General features: G+C 37.8%; 2 protein-coding genes across 2 annotated transcripts in view; one reads left to right on the forward strand and one right to left on the reverse strand.

Moving 5' to 3' along the window:
• The window catches only part of LOC150092516 (cytochrome P450 3A19-like), a 268,491-nt gene extending 254,206 nt beyond the window's left edge, over positions 1-14,285 (reverse strand). The window contains exon 1 of the mRNA XM_090414568.1: positions 14,274-14,285. The gene's annotated coding sequence lies outside the window, so the exon portion shown is untranslated. The remainder of the gene's footprint in view (positions 1-14,273) is intronic.
• LOC150092517 (cytochrome P450 3A8-like) overlaps positions 1-23,557 on the forward strand; it is a 221,061-nt gene that overhangs the window by 42,632 nt on the left and 154,872 nt on the right. Inside the window, exon 3 of the mRNA XM_090414567.1 lies at positions 16,609-16,661. Coding sequence (XP_090270693.1) covers positions 16,609-16,661 — 53 coding nt within the window. The remainder of the gene's footprint in view (positions 1-16,608; positions 16,662-23,557) is intronic.

A 23,557-nucleotide genomic window follows, 5' to 3' on the forward strand; every position in this document is an offset into this window, starting at 1 on the left:
TAGTACTACATGAAAAATTAACATCGTTACTAACATTTTATCTACAATTTTCCTCCAGATCTGTCCATTACTTGTCCAAACTCTAATATTATCAGATCTTATATTTCTGTTGTCTAAGGCACTTTGTACCATATCAATCTACCTATATCTTGGTCTTCCTCTGGGTCGTTTTCCTGCCAACCTGGCAGATAATTCTTGTTTTGCCAATCTTTCCTCTCCCATTCTGTTTAAATGACCATACCACTGGAGATTAGCTCTGTTAACACATTCCTTGATGCCGACAATGTCAAGTAACTTCCTAATATCTTCATTTTTAATATGATATTGCCATTGATGCTATCTGTTCATGCCACTAATCTTTCTCAGGATTTTCATATCTGTAGTCTCTAGTCTTTGGTCAAGTGTTTTATTTCTGACCCAGCTCTCAGATCCATAAGTTAAAACTGGTTTGAACACTGTCTTGTATACAGCTAATTAGTGTTCCGACTAATTTTTCTCTTATATTATTATTATTATTATTAAAACAAGACCTCATGGAGTCAAAGACTCATCTAGGAGGTCCTTTTATCTCACACACATCTCATCATACCGGGTCTTAAACACATTCAAACTCCTTGCAGACACCACACTCTCAGGCAAGGCATTCCAATCATTCACAACTCTGCACGAAAAAAACCTGCCTCTCACTCCCCTACTCGCACCCTCTTTATACAGTTTCCAGGTATGACCTCTGGTTCTCCCCTGATCTCCCACTATTCTATGTAGAACTTCTCCACCATTGATCCTATAACAACCCTTCACCAACTTGTAGGTCTCTATCATATTTCCCCTCTTCCTTCTCTCCACTAGACTCTGCAAATTACATCTTTTCAATCTTTCCTCATACTCAACATTCCAGAGGTCAGAAATACCTTAGTCAGTCACCTTTGGACTGTTTCCAACATCTCTTCATCCTTCTGAAAACCAGGTGACCAAATCTGGGCACAATAGTCCATGTGTGGCCTAATCAAAGCCTTATACAATGGAACAAGAATCTCACTACTTCTACACGTCAGTGTCCTCCGCATCATTCACAGAAGTCTTTGTGTTGTCTTCACAATTTTGGCAATGTGTCCCCTAAATTTTAGATCCTTATCCACTATCACCCCCAGATCTCTTATTTCCTCTACTTCCAACAATATATTCTCACCAAGCATAAATTCTGCATCCCATCTTTGTTTTCCAAATTTTAAAACCGTACATTTTGCAACATTGAACTCGCATCCCCATTTGCTTGCCCAATCACTCAATTTATTCAAGTCTTCTTGCAAGGCCACAACATCTTCACTACTCTTTATGGTTCGTCCCAACTTTGCATCATCTGCAAACAACTGAATATCTCCATCCAAATCTTCGCCAATATCATTAATATACAAGTTAAATAGTAATGGCCCTAAAACAGATCCCTGAGGCACTCCACTAGTGACTTTCCTTTTCCTGGATATTGCACCCCCATACACAACTTTTTGGTACCTATCAGATAGCCAGTCTCCAATCCAATGCACTTATCTAATATCCAACCCCATCTGCTCTAGTTTGACTGTCAACTTATCATGAGGTACTCTATCAAAAGCTTTTGCAAAATCCAAGTATATTACTGTGTATCCTTCTCCTCTGTCCAAGGAAGCAGTCACTTTATTGTAATAAGTAAGTAGATTACTAAAACACGACCTCCCTTTAGCAAATCCATGCTGTCCATCAAAGATTATACCATTGTTGTCAACCCAACTCTGGATCCTAGTTCTCACAAGCTTCTCCAACAACTTAACCACAACACCTGACACACAGATAGGCCTGTAGTTTGATGCTCGAGTTCGATCACCTCCTTTATGAAGTGGCACAATCTTGCCCTCCTTCCACTCTTTAGGGACTTGAACAAGTGCAAGACTCGTATTAAAAAAATATGTCAAGGCAGGTGTCAACACTCTGGCACATTCCTTCAGAATACGCAGTGATATATTATCAAGTCCCACAGCCTTATTTACATCTAGTTTACTCAACTCCCCAAACACCTGTTGCTCACTTACAGTCAGTCTCTCCTCCCCATCATCAACTGCTCTTAATCTCTCCATGAAGTCACATTCACAAGATTGAAAGATCTTTATGAACTGGTCATTAAGTATCTCCACCACACATTCTGCAACAGCTGTCTTTATACCATTTCCTCCAATCAATGTCATCCTTCCATAATCATTCTTTCTTTTGCTGGCTACATATCGAAAGAACTCCCTAGGATTCTTTTTAGCTTCATTAACTAACTGCTGTTCATACCTCTCTTTAGCTACTCTCACCAACCAAGTCACTCTCCTTGCCTGGTCTTTGTAGAACTCATGAAATTGGTTACTTCCACTTCTCTTATGCTGCCTCCACAATGCCCTTTTTTTCTGTATTGCATGCTTAATCTCTTTATTCATCTATCTCACACCTAACTTATTTAACCTTCTCACCCGTGGTATACATTTAGACATTGCATCCACTAAATATTTTTTGAAAATCCCCCAAGCTGCATTGATCTCTTTTCCAGCTAACTCCTCATTCCATGCTACACCTGCAAGCTGTCTCCTGAGCTCTTCATAATCACCCCCCTTGTAGTTCCACATATACCCTTTTTTCACAGGGGTCCTTGCACTGCTGGCAACCACCCACGTAATCACCTCATGGTCACTTTCAACAACTGGTGGATGATTTGACACCTCATTGATAATTACATCCTCCGATGAGATGACCAAATCCAAGACCCTTAATCCTCTTGTGCCCTCTGTTACATACTGTCTGAGGTAGTTATCCCTCAAAAACTCAAGAAACTCATTTTCTTTACTTCCAGTTGCTATCTCTTCATTCCAGTCTATATTGCCATAATTAAAATCACCCATAATGATCACCCTTTTCTTATTTGCTTGGCTTATTTGACTATACATTTCACTATCACCACCATCCACATTACCAGGTCTATAACAACATCCCACCAAGTATTTGATTCTATTCACCTCTATCTCACACCATAGTGCCTCAAAACCACTGGCCCCATTTCCCTCTTGCATCTCTACCTTGTATGGACATAACTCTTTCTCTATCATCAATAGCACTCCCCCTCCCTTTTTACCCCTTCTATCCTCACGAAACACATCATACCTTTCCATCTCTATTCCTGTCAGGATGTCATTCTCATCTAACCATGTCTCACTTATTCCGACAATCTCTGGGTGCACAGACGCAATTAGTGCAACCATTTCATCCGCCTTGTTTCTTATACTTCTAGCATTGGTATACAAACACAACAACTCATTTCTGGATCTACAGCTAGTTCCACTGATACCACTCACTCGATGTGATCTCTCCATGCTGGACTGGGGCCATTTCCCTTTCTGCTTCTTCATTTTAGAACCCTTTGCAATTCCATCTGTTTCCTTTTGATCCCTGATCATCCCATTACTTTCCTGCCTACACATTCTCTCACCTCCTCTTGGAGCATCCACCTTTCTCACGCTGTGTATCCCTGTCCACCCTGAGCCTCGCCGTTTCCCTGCTCCTCTTGCACACCCATTCTCTCATTTTCTATACTCATACCACTCACTTCCACATTCATTTCCACTCCTTCAATCTCTCCTGTCTTACTCTCCTGCTATTCCACATCACTCCCCTCTCGATCTGATTCATTCTCTCTATTCACTTCTCTACCTTCCAGCAGCAGTCTCTCCAAGCGACTCACACCATAACCACTCAAATGCAGTCCATCACTCCCATACAGCTCACTTCGTCCCTCAAACTCATTCCACACATTAACAAACTGTACTCCCATCTCCTCACACATTTCAGCCAGAATATCATTCACAATCCTTGCTCTCCGCCTCATTTCACCACAATCATACCTAGGCAACACACTGACCACCCTTCCTGTCACACTATTCTCCTTTATCTTTCCAAGCAGTCTCCTGACATTCATTTTGACATGCTCTTTGTTCTCTCTCAAATCATTTGTACCAATTAATACAATTAACTCTTTTGCTCGTTCCCGCCTCATATTCAATGCCTCAATCACTCTACTCATTTTACCGCCTGGAAAACATACCTTGTGCATTTTATCCTCTAGCACACCTTTAATAATGGAGTCGCCATACAATGCCACTCGCTCATCTTTTGTTATCTCTTTCATGCCATCATGATTTATTTTAATAGTTTTGACCTGAATTCTCTTAATTTCATTCCGCATCCATTTCATTTCTTGCTTCATCCAATCCAATTCACCTTCTGAACCTCGCGACACATTCACTCTATCATTAAATCTTTCTAACTTTCTAACTCTCGACCCCCTCTTCTCACTTTCCCTCTCATTCATCCTTCTTTGTTTCCGTACTTTCGGACTAACATGCGTCCAACTTTCGCTATAATTCTTCTCACTTTTACTGTAATTCATCTTTCTTTGGTTCAGTACTTTCGTTCCAACATGCGTCCAACTTTCGCCATCAGTCATTCTTTTTTCACTATCATTCATTCTTTCGATTTTTTTTACTTGCGATTTCTGCACCACGCCATTTCTACTTTCGTTCGTTCTCTCAATTTCGTTTCTTTCCGCCTCACTTTCGTCCCTTTTTACATCCGTTACGGTTGTCAAATCGCTCTTTTTCTTTTCTCCTGATTTTTTAACATTTTTTCGCCTGTCTTTCTCGCCATCCTCTTTCAAACGTGCACTCGCGACAAAATCGGTACTAGCACTTTCTGTCATCAACTTCATATTCGCATTCATCAATTCCTCGTTCAGGTCACATTTCGCACACACCCTTCTTCCATCTGCACTAAACATCCACAAATCATTTATGTAGTCGAAGGAATACATATAACAGACCTCACACTTAAGGAACCGACTGAAATCCAAATTAAAATCCTGGAATGACAATGCCGCCGCCATTTTTTTTTTTTTTTTTCTCTGCAGGTTACTAGGTCTAATATTAACATTTTCGTATTTAGTTTAAGCAAGAAAAAACCCCACACTAATAATATCGGTAGCGTACAATATTTACAGCCGCTCTTACTTAAACAATTACGCATATATACTTAATTATTCCTAGTAAAACTTATCTGAATCAGGAGCTCTTCAAAACACGTTCGTAGCGCTTGACCCACTAGCGCCCCCATATTCCATATGAATTTATTCAATTGGCTTCATACTATACAGATTTATTGATTCTGTTGTCTATTTCCATATTTAATTTACCATCTTCACTAAAAATCGTGCCTAAGTAGGGGAAATGTTTTACTTGTTCCACAGGTTCTCTGTTCACAGTGCAGTTGACATTTTCAACGATTCTGCCTATTTTCATTGTTTCTTTGTCTTTTTATTGCTGACCTTCATACCATATCTATTACAACAGTTATTCAATTTAGTGAGGGAATCTTGCAGACTTGTAGCGGATTTATTTAGAAGTATAACATCATCAGAATAAAGCAAAGAGCTGACATTAACATCTCCAATTTTGATATCGTGTTTAATACCACTTTCCTTCATAATGTGATCCATATAGATAATGAATAACAGAGGGGATAATGTACATCCTTGTCTCACACCAGATTTAACATTAAACCATCTCCCTGTACTGCCTTCAATTCTAACTGCTGACTTGCAACTCAAATAAAGACTAAATATTGCTTGATATAATGCCCCATTGTCACCATATAACTGTAGAGTATTGAGTAGCTTCTCTCTTGGCACCATATCATATGCCTTTTCCAGATCTACAAAACTCAAATAGAGATCTTTGTTATATTCTCATGATTTCTCCACTATTTGTCGTAAAGTAAAGATCTGATCCTGAAAGCCTCTATTTGGTCTGAATCCAGCTTGTTCTTCACCAAGCTTTTCTTTGACAATTCTTCTCCACCGTTTCTCAAGTATACTTGCATATATCTTACCAGGAACCCTCAGTAGAGAAATACCTCTGTAATTCTCACATTCAGTTTTATTTCCCTTTTTATACATGGGTACTATGAGAGCTCTACTCCAATCATCAGGAATTCGTCTCTCTGTCCAGTCCTTCTGAACTATGCAGTGCAGCCACTGCAAGACTTTTATACCACCATACTTCAGCATTTCTGGTCGAATATCATCTACTCCTGCTGCCCTTCCACATTTTAAGCCTTTGATGGTTTTTTCTACTTCAAGTATGGATATGTATTCCTGACTGTATGCCTGTTGAGTGTTTTTTACCACTGTGCTATCACTGCTTGTTTCATTTAGCAATTTCTCGGAAGTAATTACTCCATACTTCAAGGATATCTTTTGCTCCCATTTTCATATCACCTTTATCATCTCTAACTCCTTTTACAATACTGTTTCCTCCATTTCTAAGCTTCTTCAGCAACCTCCAAAATATTTTGTCACCTTCTTGATATTTATGTTCTATGTTCTTGCCAAAGTCCTCCCATGACTTTTGTTTAGCTAGTTTTACACAGTGTTTAGCTTTCTTACATTTGTCTCTGTATTCTATAAGAGCACAAGCTGACTTATTTGCCAGGAACTTTTGATATGCTTTCTTCTTTGCCTTAACTGCCTCTTTAACTTCCTGTGTCCACCATGGAGTTCTGATTTTTCTATCCTTGCAGACAACCTCACCACTTGCTTCTCTGGCAGAATCAATCAATGTTTTCTTAAGAGCTTGCCACTGAATCTCTAAAGTTTGGTTCCTGTTCTCAAACTCTTTCATTTTTTCTTGAATAATCTTTGTGTATTTTAGTCTAGAGTTCACATCAGAGAGCTTCTCAACTTTTATTCGCTTTAAAACTTTCTTCCATTCTTTTCAATATGAAATTCAATTTTATACTGCTCAAGACTAAATAGTGATCACTTCCAATTTCAAATTCTCTGTACACTCTGGTTTCCTGCACCAGGGAGAAAACATCACTATCAACAATAGCATAGTCAATGAGACTTTTCTTATTCCTTGCCTCTTCTCTCCATGTGAATTTGTGCACATTTTTATGTTGGAACATGGTATTAGTAATAACTGAGCAGAAATCCAACAGATATTTGCCATTATTATTAGCTTTACTCTTTTCTCCAAATTTTCCCAATATATTTTCGTATGTCTCACAATCATTTCCCACTCTGCTATTTAGATCCCCAACAAGGACCAACTTTTCCTTTTTCATTGTGTCAGATGCTTTCTCTAAATCCTCCACTTCTACCTTAGTAGAACCTTCTGTGGGATTTTTGGCACAAATAAGTCTCATTGTCCAATTCCCCATTCTGATATTAGCCGACATAACTCTACTTGAGACTGCCTGCCATTCAAGAAGATTAGCCTTGTATTTAGTGTTGAATACAATGGCTTCTCCTTCTTTTCCTTGATTGTCATTGCCTGAATATAACATTTTGTATTTATTTCTCAGAAAGAGCTCACCAGTTTTGGTCTTTTTTGTTTCAGTCACCCCTATTATGTCAATCTGGTACTTATCCAATTCCTCAGCTAGCTCCATTTCTTTGCCATTCAGGCTTCTTATGTTGATAGTACTGATCTTCAATTCTGGTGATATTGAGTTGGGATGTGTTTTAGGATTTTTTCCAGTAGCTGACTTTTCGTTGTTCACCCTGGTTCCCTGGTGAAAACAACGGGGACCTTGTTTAGACAGGCGACGTCCTAGCCGGCATGAAATTTTGTCGTGTTGTACCGTCATTTTGTAATTTGGTTTAAGCCAATAGGAATTACAATTTGGACGGCCAAATCCCAAATTTGCCAGCCCATCCCCGTTCCTTCAGTATCCAGGTAGTTACCCATCAGGGTGCACCACGTGAAGGTGAGGATTGGACATTAGGTCAGAAGCCCTGGTCGGTTCTCCACATTCCTTTAAAGGTTATGTGGAGGTGTCTCCTCTCAGTTATATAGCTTTGACCCTTATCTTCTTCGTCAAAACCCAGAAATTTATCTCCAGAGCTAAATGAAGAGACACTTGAAACCTCTTATAAATCAGAATCTGATTCCTCATACAACAAATTATCCTCTGTACCATCCAGTGCATTACTAATCTACACTTCTTAAATGATTTAACCAATGTCTCAGTTTTCACAGCATCCCATGAAGTTTTGACCCACTCACAAACTTGCAAAATGCTAGGCCTCTTCCTTCTTCGTGGTGGCATAACCTCAAAATCTGAAAACTGCATCCAGCTGTTCCACTTGTCCTTCATAAATCCCTTAAATTTATTAATACAGACATCTAAAGGTTGGAGCTGACTAGTTAGACCTCCTGGAATTACGGCTAACTGAGTTTTCAATTCCTTGAGTTGATTTTTAACATCTTCTGTTCTGTGAATATCTGAGCCTCACCGTATAAGACACACCCTGTTTTTAAGACCTATTTCTAAAGAAAAGAAAGTGCGTCTTATACGCTGGAAAATACAGTACACCTAAACCCTTTTATGTGAATTTTTTTTACGCAAATTCGGAGTTACGCGAATTGGGATATCAAAAATAATTTTTTTTACGCGATTTTTATTCACATTTACATGACCGACCTAAAGTCTGAGTTAGGAAAAAATCCATAATTCAAGAAAATTCTGAGAATTGCATTGTCGTTTCAATTAGGAAAATTCTAAATTATAGAAAATTCTGAGAATTTTATAGAATTGCATTCTTGTTTCAATTAAGAAAATTCTAAATTCTTACGAATTTCATTTATTGGGAATTCTCCAAATTACATAACTGACTGCGCATAAAAATTCTTAGCAGATTGAATTTGGTGTTTAAGTAGACAACACAGTTACCGCATTTTTTGCGTTTGTATTTTTTAAGTGAAATCAAAATAAAAATCGCGTTATAAAATTAATAATTTTGCCAAGAAATAATAAATGGTAAGCTACATGTAAGTTTCAAACTTTCATTTCAATAACCGAAGATTTTAATCCAGCCCTCACATGATGTTGCCGATAACCAAAAAAAAAAAGGAAAACCATTTCCTTGGATATAAAAATTCAAATTTTAGATAGTCTTCAAACTTGAGAAGGTGCAACGGCTGTGGATAAGCATTTTGGAGTCCGTGAATCAACTGTCAGATCTATAAAGAAAATGAAGAGGCTATTAGAAAAGCGGTATATTCTGGTACAAAATCGAGTGCGAAATTATCATCATACACAAGAGATGTTGTTCTAGAAAAGGCCGAAAAAGATTTAGTGATGTGGATAGATGTACAAAAAAGAATGCCAGTTGATGGAAATTCCATCAAGCAGTCATCATTGAGATTTTATGAACAGATTAAAAAACTGCAGCCAGATACTTCATCTCAATCGAGGAAAAAATATGAATTTCATTCAAGTAATGGTTGGCTGACTAAGTTTATTAAAAGACATGCTCTTCAAAATATAAAAATTAAAGGTGAAATGGCTTCTGCTGATGAAACAGCTGCTAAATTATTTCCACAAAAACAAGTTTGGAATATGGATGAAACTGGCCTTTTCTGGAAAAAAATGCCAAACAGAACTTATGTATCAAAAATGCAAAAAACTGTTGGTGGGTTCAAAGCAGCAAAGAATCGCATAACACTCCTATTTTGTTCGAACACTTTAGGATGTTAAAACCACTGCTCATAAATCGATCATTAAGACCACGACCAATGAAAGGCGTAGATTTTCAAAAATTGCCAGTACATTGGATGGCCAACAAAAAAGCTTGGGTGACCATTGATATTTTAACTGAGTGGTTCCACAAACATTTTGTGCCAGAGGTTAGACGCTATTTGAATGACAAGGATCTCGAATTTAAAGTTCTTTTGATTCTTGATAATGCACCTGGTCATCCTGCAATAGAACAACCAAATGAACAGATTAAACATATTATGTCAGACGAACATTTCAGTATGTTTTGAACAAGCTAAATGATGATGAAACACTGTCAGTTATGGATGTGTGGAAAAATTTTCAATTATGGATTGTATTGATCATGTTCGATTATTTTTATCTGAATTGAGATCAGAAACTATGAATGCATGCTGGAAAGTTATTTGGCCCGCATGTGTTAAAGAGAATGCTCCTGTTTCCTTCAATCATACTGCAGAATTCCCCAATATAATAAGTTTGGCATGTGAAATTGGCAGAGAAGGATTCGATGATCTTACGTCGACAGATATTGAAGAATTGTTAATTGATAAACCTCTTAGCAAAGACGAAATAGTGGAGATTGTTTCTGAGACTCCTGAAAGTGAAGAAGTTAATGATAATGATCAAGATAATCCTACTTTTACTGTTGATATAATTAAAGAAGGTCTTAAACTGGCCAGTAATTTAGGTTAAATTATTTTGCCCGACATGATCCAAATGAAGAACGTGCTGGGAAGTTTTTCACGTGAGCTTAAGTTGTTAATGTTTTCATACAGAGAATTATATCGCGACTTATCTAAAGCATCAACACAGTGATTAATAATTGAGTTCATGCCTAAAACTACTGAAACAACCAGTGGTACTTTTGTTCAGACATGACAAGAAGAATTCCACAAGTTGAGGCGGAAGTCGATGATGATAATATCATATCTAGTAGTTCCAGTGATATTACAGTCTCATGAAAACGAAATCTTTCGCGTTTATGTCAGAAACTGATGGCAAATAATGTAATTTTTTTTATAGAATCCTTAGCAAGCAACTGAAATGAATATGTTAAAGAGCTAAAAGGCTATTTTTCCGGCAGCATAAAATAACTTAAGGAGATAATAACGATGGGATAATTTACGCTGCTGGAAAAATAGCCTCGTGGCTCTTTATCGTAGTAATAATAATATATGGGTACACCACTCTGGGCAATTCGTTAGTGGGGGTATATGTAAGTTTGGTTCACTTTAAATCTTGGTATTCCAGGTCTACCTACTCACTGATGAGACCTAAATAAAGGTCGAAACCGGTCTGGGTAGTGACCTCTCCTCATAATGTAAAACAGTAATACATCTCCTAGGAGCTGCATTTTACATTATGAGAAAATATTAAGGATAGTGACGGATCTTGCTCCACCTTTGCAACGAGTTGCCCTAGTGTTGTACTACCCAGGTGATCACTTATGCCTGGACTTGCCGATAGTTCTTCGGCATGAAACTCTTAGATTTCGATCTCCGAGTTTCGTATCCGGCTTTAAAATAAAATAATGAGGGATTTATTATCCCCTTAACTGAAATGAATATGTTTTTTTTTTAAGTTATTAAAATTCATTATATGTATGTGTATTCTGCATGAAATGTAAATAAATATCTTACGATCCTAACAATTTTAATATTTGTTTTTTCATTATTTTGCTTATATTTCAGGTTTGGAACCAATCTTCACTTTTTCTATGGAGTCAGTAGTTCTTTTTACGTGAATTCTATTTACACGTAATTTTTAGGAACTTATCTATCGCATAAAAAGAGGTTTAGGTGTATATTAATATTTACTGAGTCAAATGACTCATCACGGAAGGTTTATAACCTCTCATGCAAAAAGATCATCGAACAGTGCCTTAAACTCATTTATAATTTCCACACTCAACACACTTTCAGGCAAAGTATTCCACTCAACAATTACTCTCCATGCAAAAGAACCCGCTTTTGACTCTCCTGCTCACAACTTACATATATACTTTTAGGATTGGCCTCTAGTTCTTCCCTTGCTTCTCTTTTCTCTATGAAATATCATCTCCAAATTAATCTGGATATAACCCCTCACCAAATTATGTCTCGGTCATATCTCCTCATCTTCTTTTATTCATAAGGCTTTGTAAGTTTCATATCCCCAATCTATCCTTGTATATGACATTCCATAGACTTCACAGTAACTTAGTAAACCTTCTCTGGACCATCTCCATTGCATCCTCATTCCTCTGAAAACCAGGCGACCAGATCTGTGCACAGTAGTCTATATGTCACCTGATCAAAGCCTTATACATGGGAACCATAACCTCTTTGCTTCTCTATGTCAGTGTCTTCCTCATTATTGCCATAATCCATTAGAATGTTCTGACAATTTTAGAAATGTGACCCCTGAACAAGTAAAGCATAGTCTCTGTCCACCATCACTCCCAGATCCCTCATTGCCTCCATCTACTTTGAAATTTCCCTATTAATTGTATACTCTGCATCCCAACCTTGCCTACCAAATTTCAAGACCTTGCACTTTGTAAAATTTTGCAACATTAAAATGACACCTTCACTCATTTGCCCACTGACAGACTGTTGAGATCTTCCTGCAAGGCCAACATGTCTGCTTTACTTGTTATAGATCTTCCTAACTTTGCATCATTGGCAAAGAGCCACCTTCCTCTCTAGATAGCCAATCTGATGTCATTAACCTCCAGGTTGAACAATAATGGTTCCAGAGCAGATCGCTGTGGCACTCCACTAGTGACCTTCCTCATTTTGGGTAGCGCTCCTCCTCCCATGCATAACCCATCAGATACCCATCTGACAGCCAATCAGGTGTCCAACTCACTAGTCTGTTAAATAATTTCATCTGTTTCAATTTAGCTAACAGGTTATCATCTGACAGTCTATCAAAGGCTTTTTTTTTGAAAAATCCAAGTACACCTCCATATATGCATCTTCTTTATTGAGTGAATTTGGCACCTTGTTGTAATACATACACAAATTGCTGAAACGTGACCTCCCCCTAACAAACCCATGATCACCGTAGGAATATTATTACTAATCCCCCTTCTGAATCCCAGTTGCCACCAACTTCTCTAACATCTTAACAACAACCCCAGACACACAGTGACCTGTAATTTGCAGCTTCAGTTTTCCCCCCCCCCCTTTGAAGTAAAACAATTTTTCCCACCTTTGGGACTTTTCCGTTGAAAGACTCATGTTAAATAGGTGTGCCAAATTTGCAATTACTTCCATAAAGCATTCTCTCTCTCTCTCTCTCTCTCTCTCTCAAGCTGTGGCAATATACTAAGTCCTATTGCCTTATTAATATCAAATTTATTTAATTCTTCATATACGAGGTGGTATCAGAAAAATTTCGAGACTAGCTCTGTTTACGAGAAATTACTTTATTTATCTATGTTTGCACACTGTCACCTTCAAAATAGTCCCCTTGCATATCAATACAGTGCTCCCAGCATTCTTGCCACTTCTGGAAAGTGTCCTGGAAGTCTTCTTTTCAAAGCATGTCAAGCACCTTCTGCGATTCGCGCTGGATCTCCGCAATGGTGTCAAAACAGTGACCTTTGAGCTGGATTTTCATCTTCGGGAAGAGGGCGAAGTCTGCAGGAGCCAAATCTGGTGAGTAGGGTGGGTACAGAAGTGAGATCATGTTGTTTCTGGCAAGAAACTCACATGTGAGGAGAGCTCGGTGACAGGGTGCATTGTCGTCGTGGATGAGCATTCAGTTTTTCACATGCCACAGATCTGGTCGCTTTCGCTGAATGTCCTCCCTCAGATGCCTTAAAACCTGGCAGTAGAACTCGCTACTGATGGTCTGGCCCCTGAGGACGAATTCTCGATGCACAATGTTGCGAATGTGAAAAAGACGATGAGCATGCACTTGGTCAAGCTGCAGACCTGCCTCATCTTTTTCAGTCGTGGAGATGATGGGCTCTTCCACTGTGAAGACTGTTGCTTCGTCTCAGGGTCATGCCCGTTCATCCAAATTTTGTCACCGGTAATGGTCCTCGAATTTCACGTTTCTTCAAATGTGAATTTCACGTTTGCTCTTTGTTCTAATTGCTGTCCATGATAAAATCACAGATGTGGTAATGCAGGTGGTCAGAATAGCATCAGTTGCACAGCTCCCGATGTACACAAGACGTTGTCTTTTGGCACACTGACTTATGAAGGTAGGTGCTCCCTGTGACTGTGCGTGCAGCCATCTGTTGGCGTGTTACAAACCTAGTCTCAAAACTTTTTGATACCACCTTGTACTCCTGCTCATTCACCATGAGTCCCTCCTCCATCATACCCTCTACACTCCAGCTCATCCTGATGTCACCTTCACAAGGATGAAATACACACACTGATAAACTGATCATTGAATACTGCAAGTATCCTCTGCATTGGTTACCATTCTGCCAGTGTTATCAACTAGCATCAACCTGTCATGGGTGATGAATTGTCATGAAATACCTCCTTGTGGTGCACCTGGGCAATGTCTTTGGTGGCTAAACTTTCACGACTATTGGGAGCTGAACCTGTAATTTTGTTTTGACCTCCTGGCTAATATATTCAAATTGAAAGGAAATTGTAACAGGAAGAAATGAAGCAGACCTTTTCAAAAAGGTTCCAAAACTGACCAACCAGCAAGGAAAACTAAATTCATCCTACTGGTCCTGCAAATTAATATAGAGGGTGCCTCCCAAGACAAAAGTGAACTACAGTGGTACCTCGACTTACGAACTTAATTCGTTCCTGACTGCATTTTGTATCTCAAAGTATGTATCTCGAAACCCAATTTTCCGTTATATCTTATGGGAAATCAATTAATCTATTCCCAGATTCAAACCAAAAAATTAAAATAATAAAAAAAACTATTTTCAACTAAATGAAGAAAATGAAAAGAAATAGAGAAGGAGCATTTTTACACTATAAATATGCATTTTGTATACCTTTACATATTAATTTTTATTTATGAAATCTTTGGTTTTACATGATTAGTATGAAAATCATCTTCCATTAAATAGTAAAAAAAAATCAATTTTCTTGCGGCTGGTTTTGTGGTTCAAGAGTCTTCGATTTGTTGTCATCTGTTGCTTCTTTTCATCTCTTAGGTGATGGAGGTTTCAAAAACCTATCCATCATTGGCTGAATCTGTCATTTCCTTAACACCCTTCTAAAGTGATTAATGACATTGTCATTGAAGATATTGGTGACTCTAGAAACAACACCTCGATTTGAATGCCACTGGTTAACCAATTCTTGCAATTTGCCTCAGTGCTGCAAGATTTTTTTTACATCACTTGTTGGAATTGCTCCCTTTTTGTTGCTGTCTTCTTCGTCCTCTGAAGACATTTGCTTTTCCTCCTCATCCATTTCTTTTTCCTGCTTTCTTCTTAACTCCTGTAGCTCTTCAGTGGTCAGCTCAATGTTGTGCTCCTCTACCAGCTCCTCTCTACGTCTTCTTCATCAACTTCACCAACTTCCATGGTTTTTCCCAGGGAGACAACTGTATGTACAATGTCAATTTCACTTTCAGATACTTCCAATGCGGTTCCTCGGACACAGTCGGGCCATAACTTTTTCCAGGCTGATTTTAGAGTTCTCACAGAAACATCGTCCCATGTCTGACTAATAAAATGCAAATAATGAAGAATATTGAAGTGATTCTTCCAGAATTCCCTGAGGATTAATTCTGTGTCGGTGATAATGTCGAAACATCTTTGGACAAGAGCTTTGGTATAAAGCTTTTTGAAGTTGGAAATAACATATTGATCCATTGGTTGTAGGAGGGGTGTTGTATTAGGAGCCAAGAACTTAATTTTTATGAAATTAAACCTTCATCCAAATCTTCTTCCAGCTGTGGTGGATGTGCTGGAGCATTGTCCATTATAAGAACTTTCTAAGGCAGACCCTTTTCTTGTAGATACCGTTTCACTGTGGGAGCAAAGACCTCTGTCATCCACTCACAGAAGAATTGTCTGGTTACCCTGACTCTGCTGTTACGTCTTCACATAACACTGAGTTATTATTATTATTATTCAGGCCTCCATGGAGTCAAAAGACTCATCGTGGGAGGTCCTTTCTAAGAAACACAAGTCTATCAAGACTCATCGAGGGAGGTGCCTCCTAGGAAACACAACGGCTATCATACCACTCCTTAAATGTGACCATTTTCGCTCTCACCACTCCATCAGGCAATGCATTCCATGGTTCAACTACCCTCCATGCAAAGAAACCACTCCTCATCCTCTTTCTCACAGTTTCCTTTTGTAACTTCCAGGGATGGCCCCTTGTCATGACTCCTTCCCGCTGTTCAATCAAGCGAAAAAACTCCACAGTATCAACCCTGTAACCACCTTGTAACAGTTTAAAAGTCTCAATCATATCACCCCTCGTTCTTCTATCCACCAAACTCTGCAGTCCCCACTCCCTCAGCCGATCCTCATAACTAACATTGTACAGTCCCGACACCATCTTTATTATCCGTCTTTGTACCTTTTCCACAGTTAATTTATCCCTTTCAAATTCTGGGGACCAGATCTGAGAACAATAGTCTACGTGTGGCTGTGTAAGTTTGTGCCTGTTAACTTTCTGCTTTTTAAAGACTAGGATTTTCAGAGTGGTGAACCAACAGAGGTTTTATCTTCAGGTCACCACTGGCATTGGCACAAAAAAGCAAAGTTAGTCTATCTTTCATTGGCTTGTGTCCTGGCAGTGCCATTTCCTCCTTAATGATGAACATTCTTAGGCATTTTCTTTAATTTAAGTGAAGCAGTAATATTATTTTCACACCTTTTTACAATTTTCACACTTAAAAGTTCTGTAACTTGTTAACAGTAGGTATATTTTATTTCTGTCTCTGTTCTTTCTAATATTAATATTTAATAACATGTTTGTTTTGCTTCTTTCTCTTAAGAATCCAATAGAATGTCATAAAGAATAATAACATGGTTGTTTTCTTCTTTCTCTTAAGGGTGCAATAGAATGTCATAAAGAATGGGTTAAAAAATATGGCAGGATTCTAGGGTAAGCATCATCTCTAAATATGTTTATCAGTTATTCTTAACCTAGTGATGTATGTCATATTTGTTGACCAAGAAATTTCAGTACATATAGCCTTTGAAGAATTTGAATGTGTTTGGGTGCAGAAAGGGATGAGGCAGTCGTATATGCTGTTGCCAGTACCATCGACAGGATGTAGCATAGAGGCAGCCTGCCTCACGGCGTGGCTTAATAAGGGCGCTCATTCAGCCATATTGTGGTAGGCACTGTCGCTACACTAACAATTCCTGTTAGCATTGCAAGTGTAGAAAGAAGTCTTTCCAAACGTAAACTGATTAAAAATTATTTGCGAACAGCAATGACCCAAGAAAGATTGGTTGGTTTAGCAACTATATCAATAGAGGAAGACATAGCTTATAATTTAAATTTAGAAGATCTTATAAAGAGTTTTATTGTGCAATATCCCCATGAAACAAACATTTAATTAATATTATCATGTAATCGTTTTGCATTAATGTTTCTCTTGTAATAAAAACAAAATAGCAATTGGAGATTTTCTTATATTTTTCTTATAATCCATCAGGGCGATATTTAATTGTTTGCCTCAGGGTGCGATCTAATTTGGTGACGACCCTGACTGTAACCCTTTATTTTTAATATTTATAGTGAATATGTTTTAAGGATTTTAAGAATTTTAGCAGGTGCTAAAATTGGAGATATTAAGGAATGATTGATTCTGTATTATATTCTGTTAGCTAAGGGAAAGCAAAGTTAATTAAGTTAAATATTAACTAAATTCACTAAATTCAAAATCAGTAAGACAAAAGTGATGGCAATTTGGATGAATTTAATTGAAGTTATGATTCATTTAGATCCAGAATAAGAAATCTTGAACAGTAAAATAAGCATATTAAACTTCAGAAAAATTATAACAATAGAGATATTACTAAGCCACAAAAGTGAATTGTTAAAGCAATATTCTGTCCTTTGGCATATGGATATGAATAAAATATATTTGACAAGAAATTATATTGTTTAATTCTTTAACCATCTCTTTTACTTGCCACATACTGAAATGTTTGTTATTACCTTTTCACTTACACAGCTGATTTCCTCTCATTTTGATTTTGTCTTTCATACCATACCATACTGGTTACCCTTTTGACTTCTGTTTTGTACTGGTCATGTGCTTGATAATTACCTTTTTCTTTAAATTCCCTCTGAGACTTCTTTTTTTGCACCTTTCACTTAATGATGGTACTCATCCATTTAAGTTCTGATTTATCCTTTTGAATCTAGATATGTAGCTCACTACCACTGCTTCCTTCAAACATCTCTTTGCCATTTCTTGCACCATGAATATCCAAAATTTGTTCTGTGAGAATTTGGACTTTACTTTGAAGGGGATGTTGAACAACTTCTGCACACATTTTAAAAGAGAAGGCAGAATTATCTATCAATTTTGATGAACAGAATCCATAAAAAATTTTGTAGAAAATGCAAACAACAGCAACTGAATGTCTGTGTTAAATAGAGTGAAACGAATTAGTGAGATAAAGGTCATTAACCAACTTAATTGCTCTCTTCCGTTCTGAGTCAGGTATTTTTAGGGTCCCCTTATGGACAATACCTCAATTGTGACAAGAGTAATCAATAATTGAAACAGATTTGTAATTTGTATGGAGTCAATAACTGTTCAGAGATCATTGAGCTCCTTGAGCAAAAGATAACCTAATTTTTTGGATGCTGAGGAGACAATATTTTATATGTGTTTATAGTATTAGTATGACCTTCAAACTTCCATAAAGTCTGAAACTTTATTGAGGGAGGTTAACTGTTCATAGACAACAATAACTATCATTTCTTACATTGAAGACATTAATGTTGTAGCACTCAATACTCACTCCTGCAACATATTCCACTCGTTCATTATCTGCCATGCAGAAAATTCCTTGTCACTTCCTTACTCACGTGACCTTTGTACAGTTTCCATCTACGACCTCTTGTTTTCCCATCCCCCATTATTCTATGCAATAATCCCCCCCTGTATATATCTGATATGCTTTTCTTACCATCTTATGTTTTAAATCACATTACATTGCCTCGCATCCTGTCCAACAAGCTCTGCAGCCCACATTCCTTTAATTTGTCCTTATACTCAATACTCTTGAATCTGAGATAGTCTTAGTTATTTGCCTCTGCACTTTTTTATAATGTTTCCTTATTGTCCATATAGCCACATTATCTAAGTGTAAGCAAACAAAGTTTGCCCCTGAAAATATCTTCAGGACTGAGGTAAGATGGTACATCCCCCGGCAACTCGTAGCAAAGGTGGACCAAGATCCCATCGCTCCTTGCCTCAGTATCTCACATAATGCAAAGCACATCTCCTTGCAGACATGTATACTGCTATGCATTAAGGGAAGGGCCACTATCCAGACCGGTTTCGACCTTTATTGAGGTCTCGTCAGTGGGAGGCAGACCCAGCTTCCAACACATGACCAGATGTTTGCAAAGAAATCCAAATGCATCTTTATTTAGTGCTTTATATGAAATATTGTCTATATAAAATTGGATTTTTGTTTACTGACAGATGTTTTACATTTATTACATGCTTCACATAGGCTGAGTACGAAGCTGGAGTTCTCTACCTGCAGTAAGCTCAGTTTTTTCTTTCAACTGCTTTCACACATCTTCTGTTGAACCAGGGCTTTGAAAGTGAATTAAAATTTTTGAGAGCATGAAGGATGAAGGCCTTCTTACCAGTGTGGATGATTTCAGTGGTTTGCTCAATGCAGGTTTCTTGGTCAGAAGGGCAGAAGCAATAGTCATGTTATGAAAAGGAAGAGTAGTAGTAGTAGTTCCCAAGGTCATTCCACTTGGTAACTTTGTAGTACTAAAGGATATGACTAAAACATCCACATCACATCCAGCTTGATAATTAGTGTTGGAAGGGGGGGGGTGCAGTTGGAGTTTTGCACATTGAGGTCACCTTGGAAGATGATCGAGCTTCATGAAGAGGAAGGTGAAGACATCCTTTTTCAAAGTTTGAAGGATGATAAATGTTAAAATAAATAACTTTTATTATTAAAAGACCAGAAGATAAATGATAAAATATACAAAGAGCCAACAAGTTTCACTAGCCACTGTCTAGCATTTTCAAGGCTGAACTGGTGTGAAAACAAATGCATCGAGTTACATTTCCTCTTTTTTTTCCTCTTCCGGAGGCTACAGCAAATGCTATCAGGCTCAAGAGTACGATTATTCTTGCTTCAGCAAAACCACCAATACCTAATATCACTCCTTATGATAAGAAAGCTCTCTGCAACTTACGTAACAACAAAGACATTATAATAACAAAAGCCGATAAAGGAAATTCAACGTTCATTCTCAACTTGAAAGATTACTTCGATAAGATTAATTTGTTACTAGCAAACATTTCCACTTACCAAGTCTTAGATAAAAATCCTATCATGAGTAATCATGTGGAGACTAACGCTCTTATCCGCAATATGACCGGTCGGAAAGACCTGGATTCGATTCCTGTCAGTGAAGCAAGGAACCTTTATCTAGTCTCTTTTGACTAAAGGTGAGTTAGCCAGTCGTATATGGAGGCAGGGGGTTTTTTTTCACCCAGAAACTCGGGGGTTCTCATTCCCTAGAACAGGAAAACCAGCCCTGTGAACACACATGGATTACAGTCATGAATACATTCCAGCCATATGCCGGTCCCAAGCCTGGATAAAATTGGGAGGGGGAGAAGCAATGGTGAACTACAATGTAAAAAAATCTCACCAGGAATACTTTGTGGACAATGCCTACAAACTCACCTACAGTCAGAAACGACTGAAAGGGTAAACCAGGTAGATGGGTACTATGATCATGTGCTCTGCTCCAATCCTCTGGAATTTGACCCTCTGACCAGGCCTTCTGAATTATGCAATGTCGCCCTTGTAAAACTTTTATGCAGTTTTAAACATATCTGAGCATTTCTGGCAGAATTTCATCTACTCCAGCCACTTTGTAATTTCAGGTTTTTGATTTTTTCTACTTCAAGTATGGATATGTATTCCTGGCTGCATTCCTGTCAAGAGTTTTCTGTATCATGCTGACATTGCTTGTTTTATTTAGCAGTCTTTCAAAGTAATTACCCAAGACATCTAGAATATCGTTATCTTCAGTTTTCATGTCACCTTTATCATCTCTGATTCCTTTTACAGTACTTTTTCTTCCATTTATAAGCTTTTTCAATAGACTAGAATATTTTGCCACCTTAATAATAATTATTTTGTATGTTCTTATTGAAATCTTCCCATAACTTTTGTTTAGCTAGTTTTCCACAGTGCTTCTCTTGCTTACATTTTTCTCTGTATTCTGTAGAGCACAAGCTGACTTACTTGCCAGGAACTTTTGATATGCTTTCTTCTTTTCCTTAACTGCCTCTTTAACTTCCAATGTCCACCATGGAGTTCTGATTTTTCTATCCTTACAGACAACCTCACCATATGCCTCTCTGGCTGAATCAATCAGTCAGTGTTTTCTTAATGATTTGCTATTGATTCTTCAATTTGGTTCTTGTTTTCAAATTCTGTTATTTTTTTTCCTTCATTGATGTTGTGTATTTGAGTCTATAGTTCATCTCTGAAAGCTGCTCAACTTTGATTCGTTTTAGAACTTTTTTACATGCTCTTCTTTCAGTATGAAATTTAATTTTGTCATCCTCAAAAACTAAATAGTGATCACGTCTTATTTCAAATCCTCTCTATACTCCTGTGTCCTGAACCAGTTGGAAAACATCACTATCAACTATAACATAGTCAATATGAGACTTTGTTTATTTCTTGCATTGTCTCTCCATGTGAATTTGTTCACATTTTTGTGTTAGAATAATAACCAATTATTATATTAACCAATTGGTTAATATTGGTCAATAATAACCAATTGGTTACTAATAACCAATCCATGTCCTGAACAGAAATCCAGCAGGCATTTACCATTATTATTATATACTTTGTGCTTTTCTTCAGATTTTCCTAAAACATTTCTATATGTCTGGTAATCATTTCCTACTCTGCTGTTTAGATCTCCAAAAGAGACCAATGTTTCCTTTTTCATTGAGCCAGCTGCCCTTTTTTAGTGCCTCAAAAATTTTCTTCATTTCTTCCTTGGTAGAACCTTTTGTGGAATGCACAAATAAGTCTCATTGTCTAGTTCCCCATTTTGATATTTACCCACATCACCCTATTTGATATTGCCTGCCATTCAAGAAGTTTTATCCTCATATTTAGTGTTGAATGCTATAGCTACCCCCTCTTTTCCATGCTTGTCATTGCCTGAATAAAACATTTTGTATTTGTTTCTTAGAAAGATCTCACCTATTTTTGTATTTTTTATTTCAGTCATGCCTATTATGTCGATCTGGTACTTATTCAATTCTTCTACTAGTTATTATTATTATTATACCTCCAGGAAATCCAAAGACTCATCGAGGAAGGGCTCTGCAACTTTCTCTCTCCACCACTCAATCCACCAACTACAACAAACCACAACTACACCAACACCATCTACCACCCACCACCACCAATAGTATTTTTACAGACAATCACAAACATCCATACCTATGGTGGGATTCAAGCCCATAGCCTTTTGGCTGCAGGACCCAGCCAGCATGAAATTCTGTCATGTTATACCATCATTTTACATTGTGATTTAAGCCAATAAGAATACAATTTGGTCGGCTAAATCCTAAATTGCCAGCCCATCCTCATTCGTTCAGTATCCAGGTAGATACCTACTGGGGTGCACCACAAGAAGGTGAGGATTGGACATCAGAAGCACAAGTTGGTTCTCCGTGTTCCTTAAAAAGTTATGTGGAGGTCTCTTACCAGTTATACAGCTTTGCCCCTTAAGCACACCAAGACAAATTTGACATCTATATATGCATTCCTCCTGCTGTTGCTCTTGGGAACAGTGTTCTTTCTTAAATGTTTCCCAAGGCATTGTATATATGCCTTGGGAAATAGCCAAGGCATATATACTCCCAACATCTGAAAAGCATATCCATCAATGTCTGCTTGCATTTAACTTTCCACAGGCCCGAGTTATTGGTCCTCTCTCCTCTTGACTTTCTAGTATTTTCTAATCATCCAAGATATCCAGATGATCAAATCTGTGCACAAACATCCAGATGTGCATGGATTCACTGCCTTATACAGTGGTATTATCCTTCTGAATTATGTCAGCAGTCATCTGAATAACTTTTATAGCTTTTGCACTGTCTCCTGAAATTTATTTCATGCACCAGTGCAGCAATTGTTTGTTCAGAATGTATTATATTGAAACCCATTATATTAAGCTCCACTCAGTGAAGTTTCAGTTAGTACTAAATATTTTTGCTATGCTTTAACTATTTGAGATATTGCTTTATGTTTACTCACATTGAACTATATCTTTGATATAGTTCAATGTGAAAGTCAAAATGCCTTCTTAAATTCCTCTACTCTTCATCATCACAAGCTTTTCTTTGCCTGAGCTCCAACCATAATTTACAATTATATCATCCATGTATATTCCGGCATGATCTAGTGGCTAGGATACCTGGCTCTCACCCAGGAGGCCCTTGTTCGATTCCCGGCGTCAGAAAATAATTTTTGCCGGCCTGGTTGGCTGAGTGGTTAGCATATCTGCTATCCACCCAAAAGGCTGAGGATTCAAATCCCACCATGGGCATGGATGTTTGTGATTGTCTGTGAAAATACTAGTGGTGATGATGGGTGGTAGATGGCATTGGTGTAATTGTAGTTGGTGGATTTGAGTGGTGGAGATGGAGAGTTGTTGAGTAGGTACCCTCCCTCGATGAGTCTTTGGACTCCCTGGAGGTGTCATGTAATAATAATAATAATAATGTATAAATTAAACAG

Source organism: Typopeltis vanoorti, chromosome 25, assembly GCF_054136105.1.
Source record: "Typopeltis vanoorti isolate ZY-2024b chromosome 25, IOZ_Tvanoo_1.0, whole genome shotgun sequence".
Taxonomy (NCBI): domain Eukaryota; kingdom Metazoa; phylum Arthropoda; class Arachnida; order Uropygi; family Thelyphonidae; genus Typopeltis; species Typopeltis vanoorti.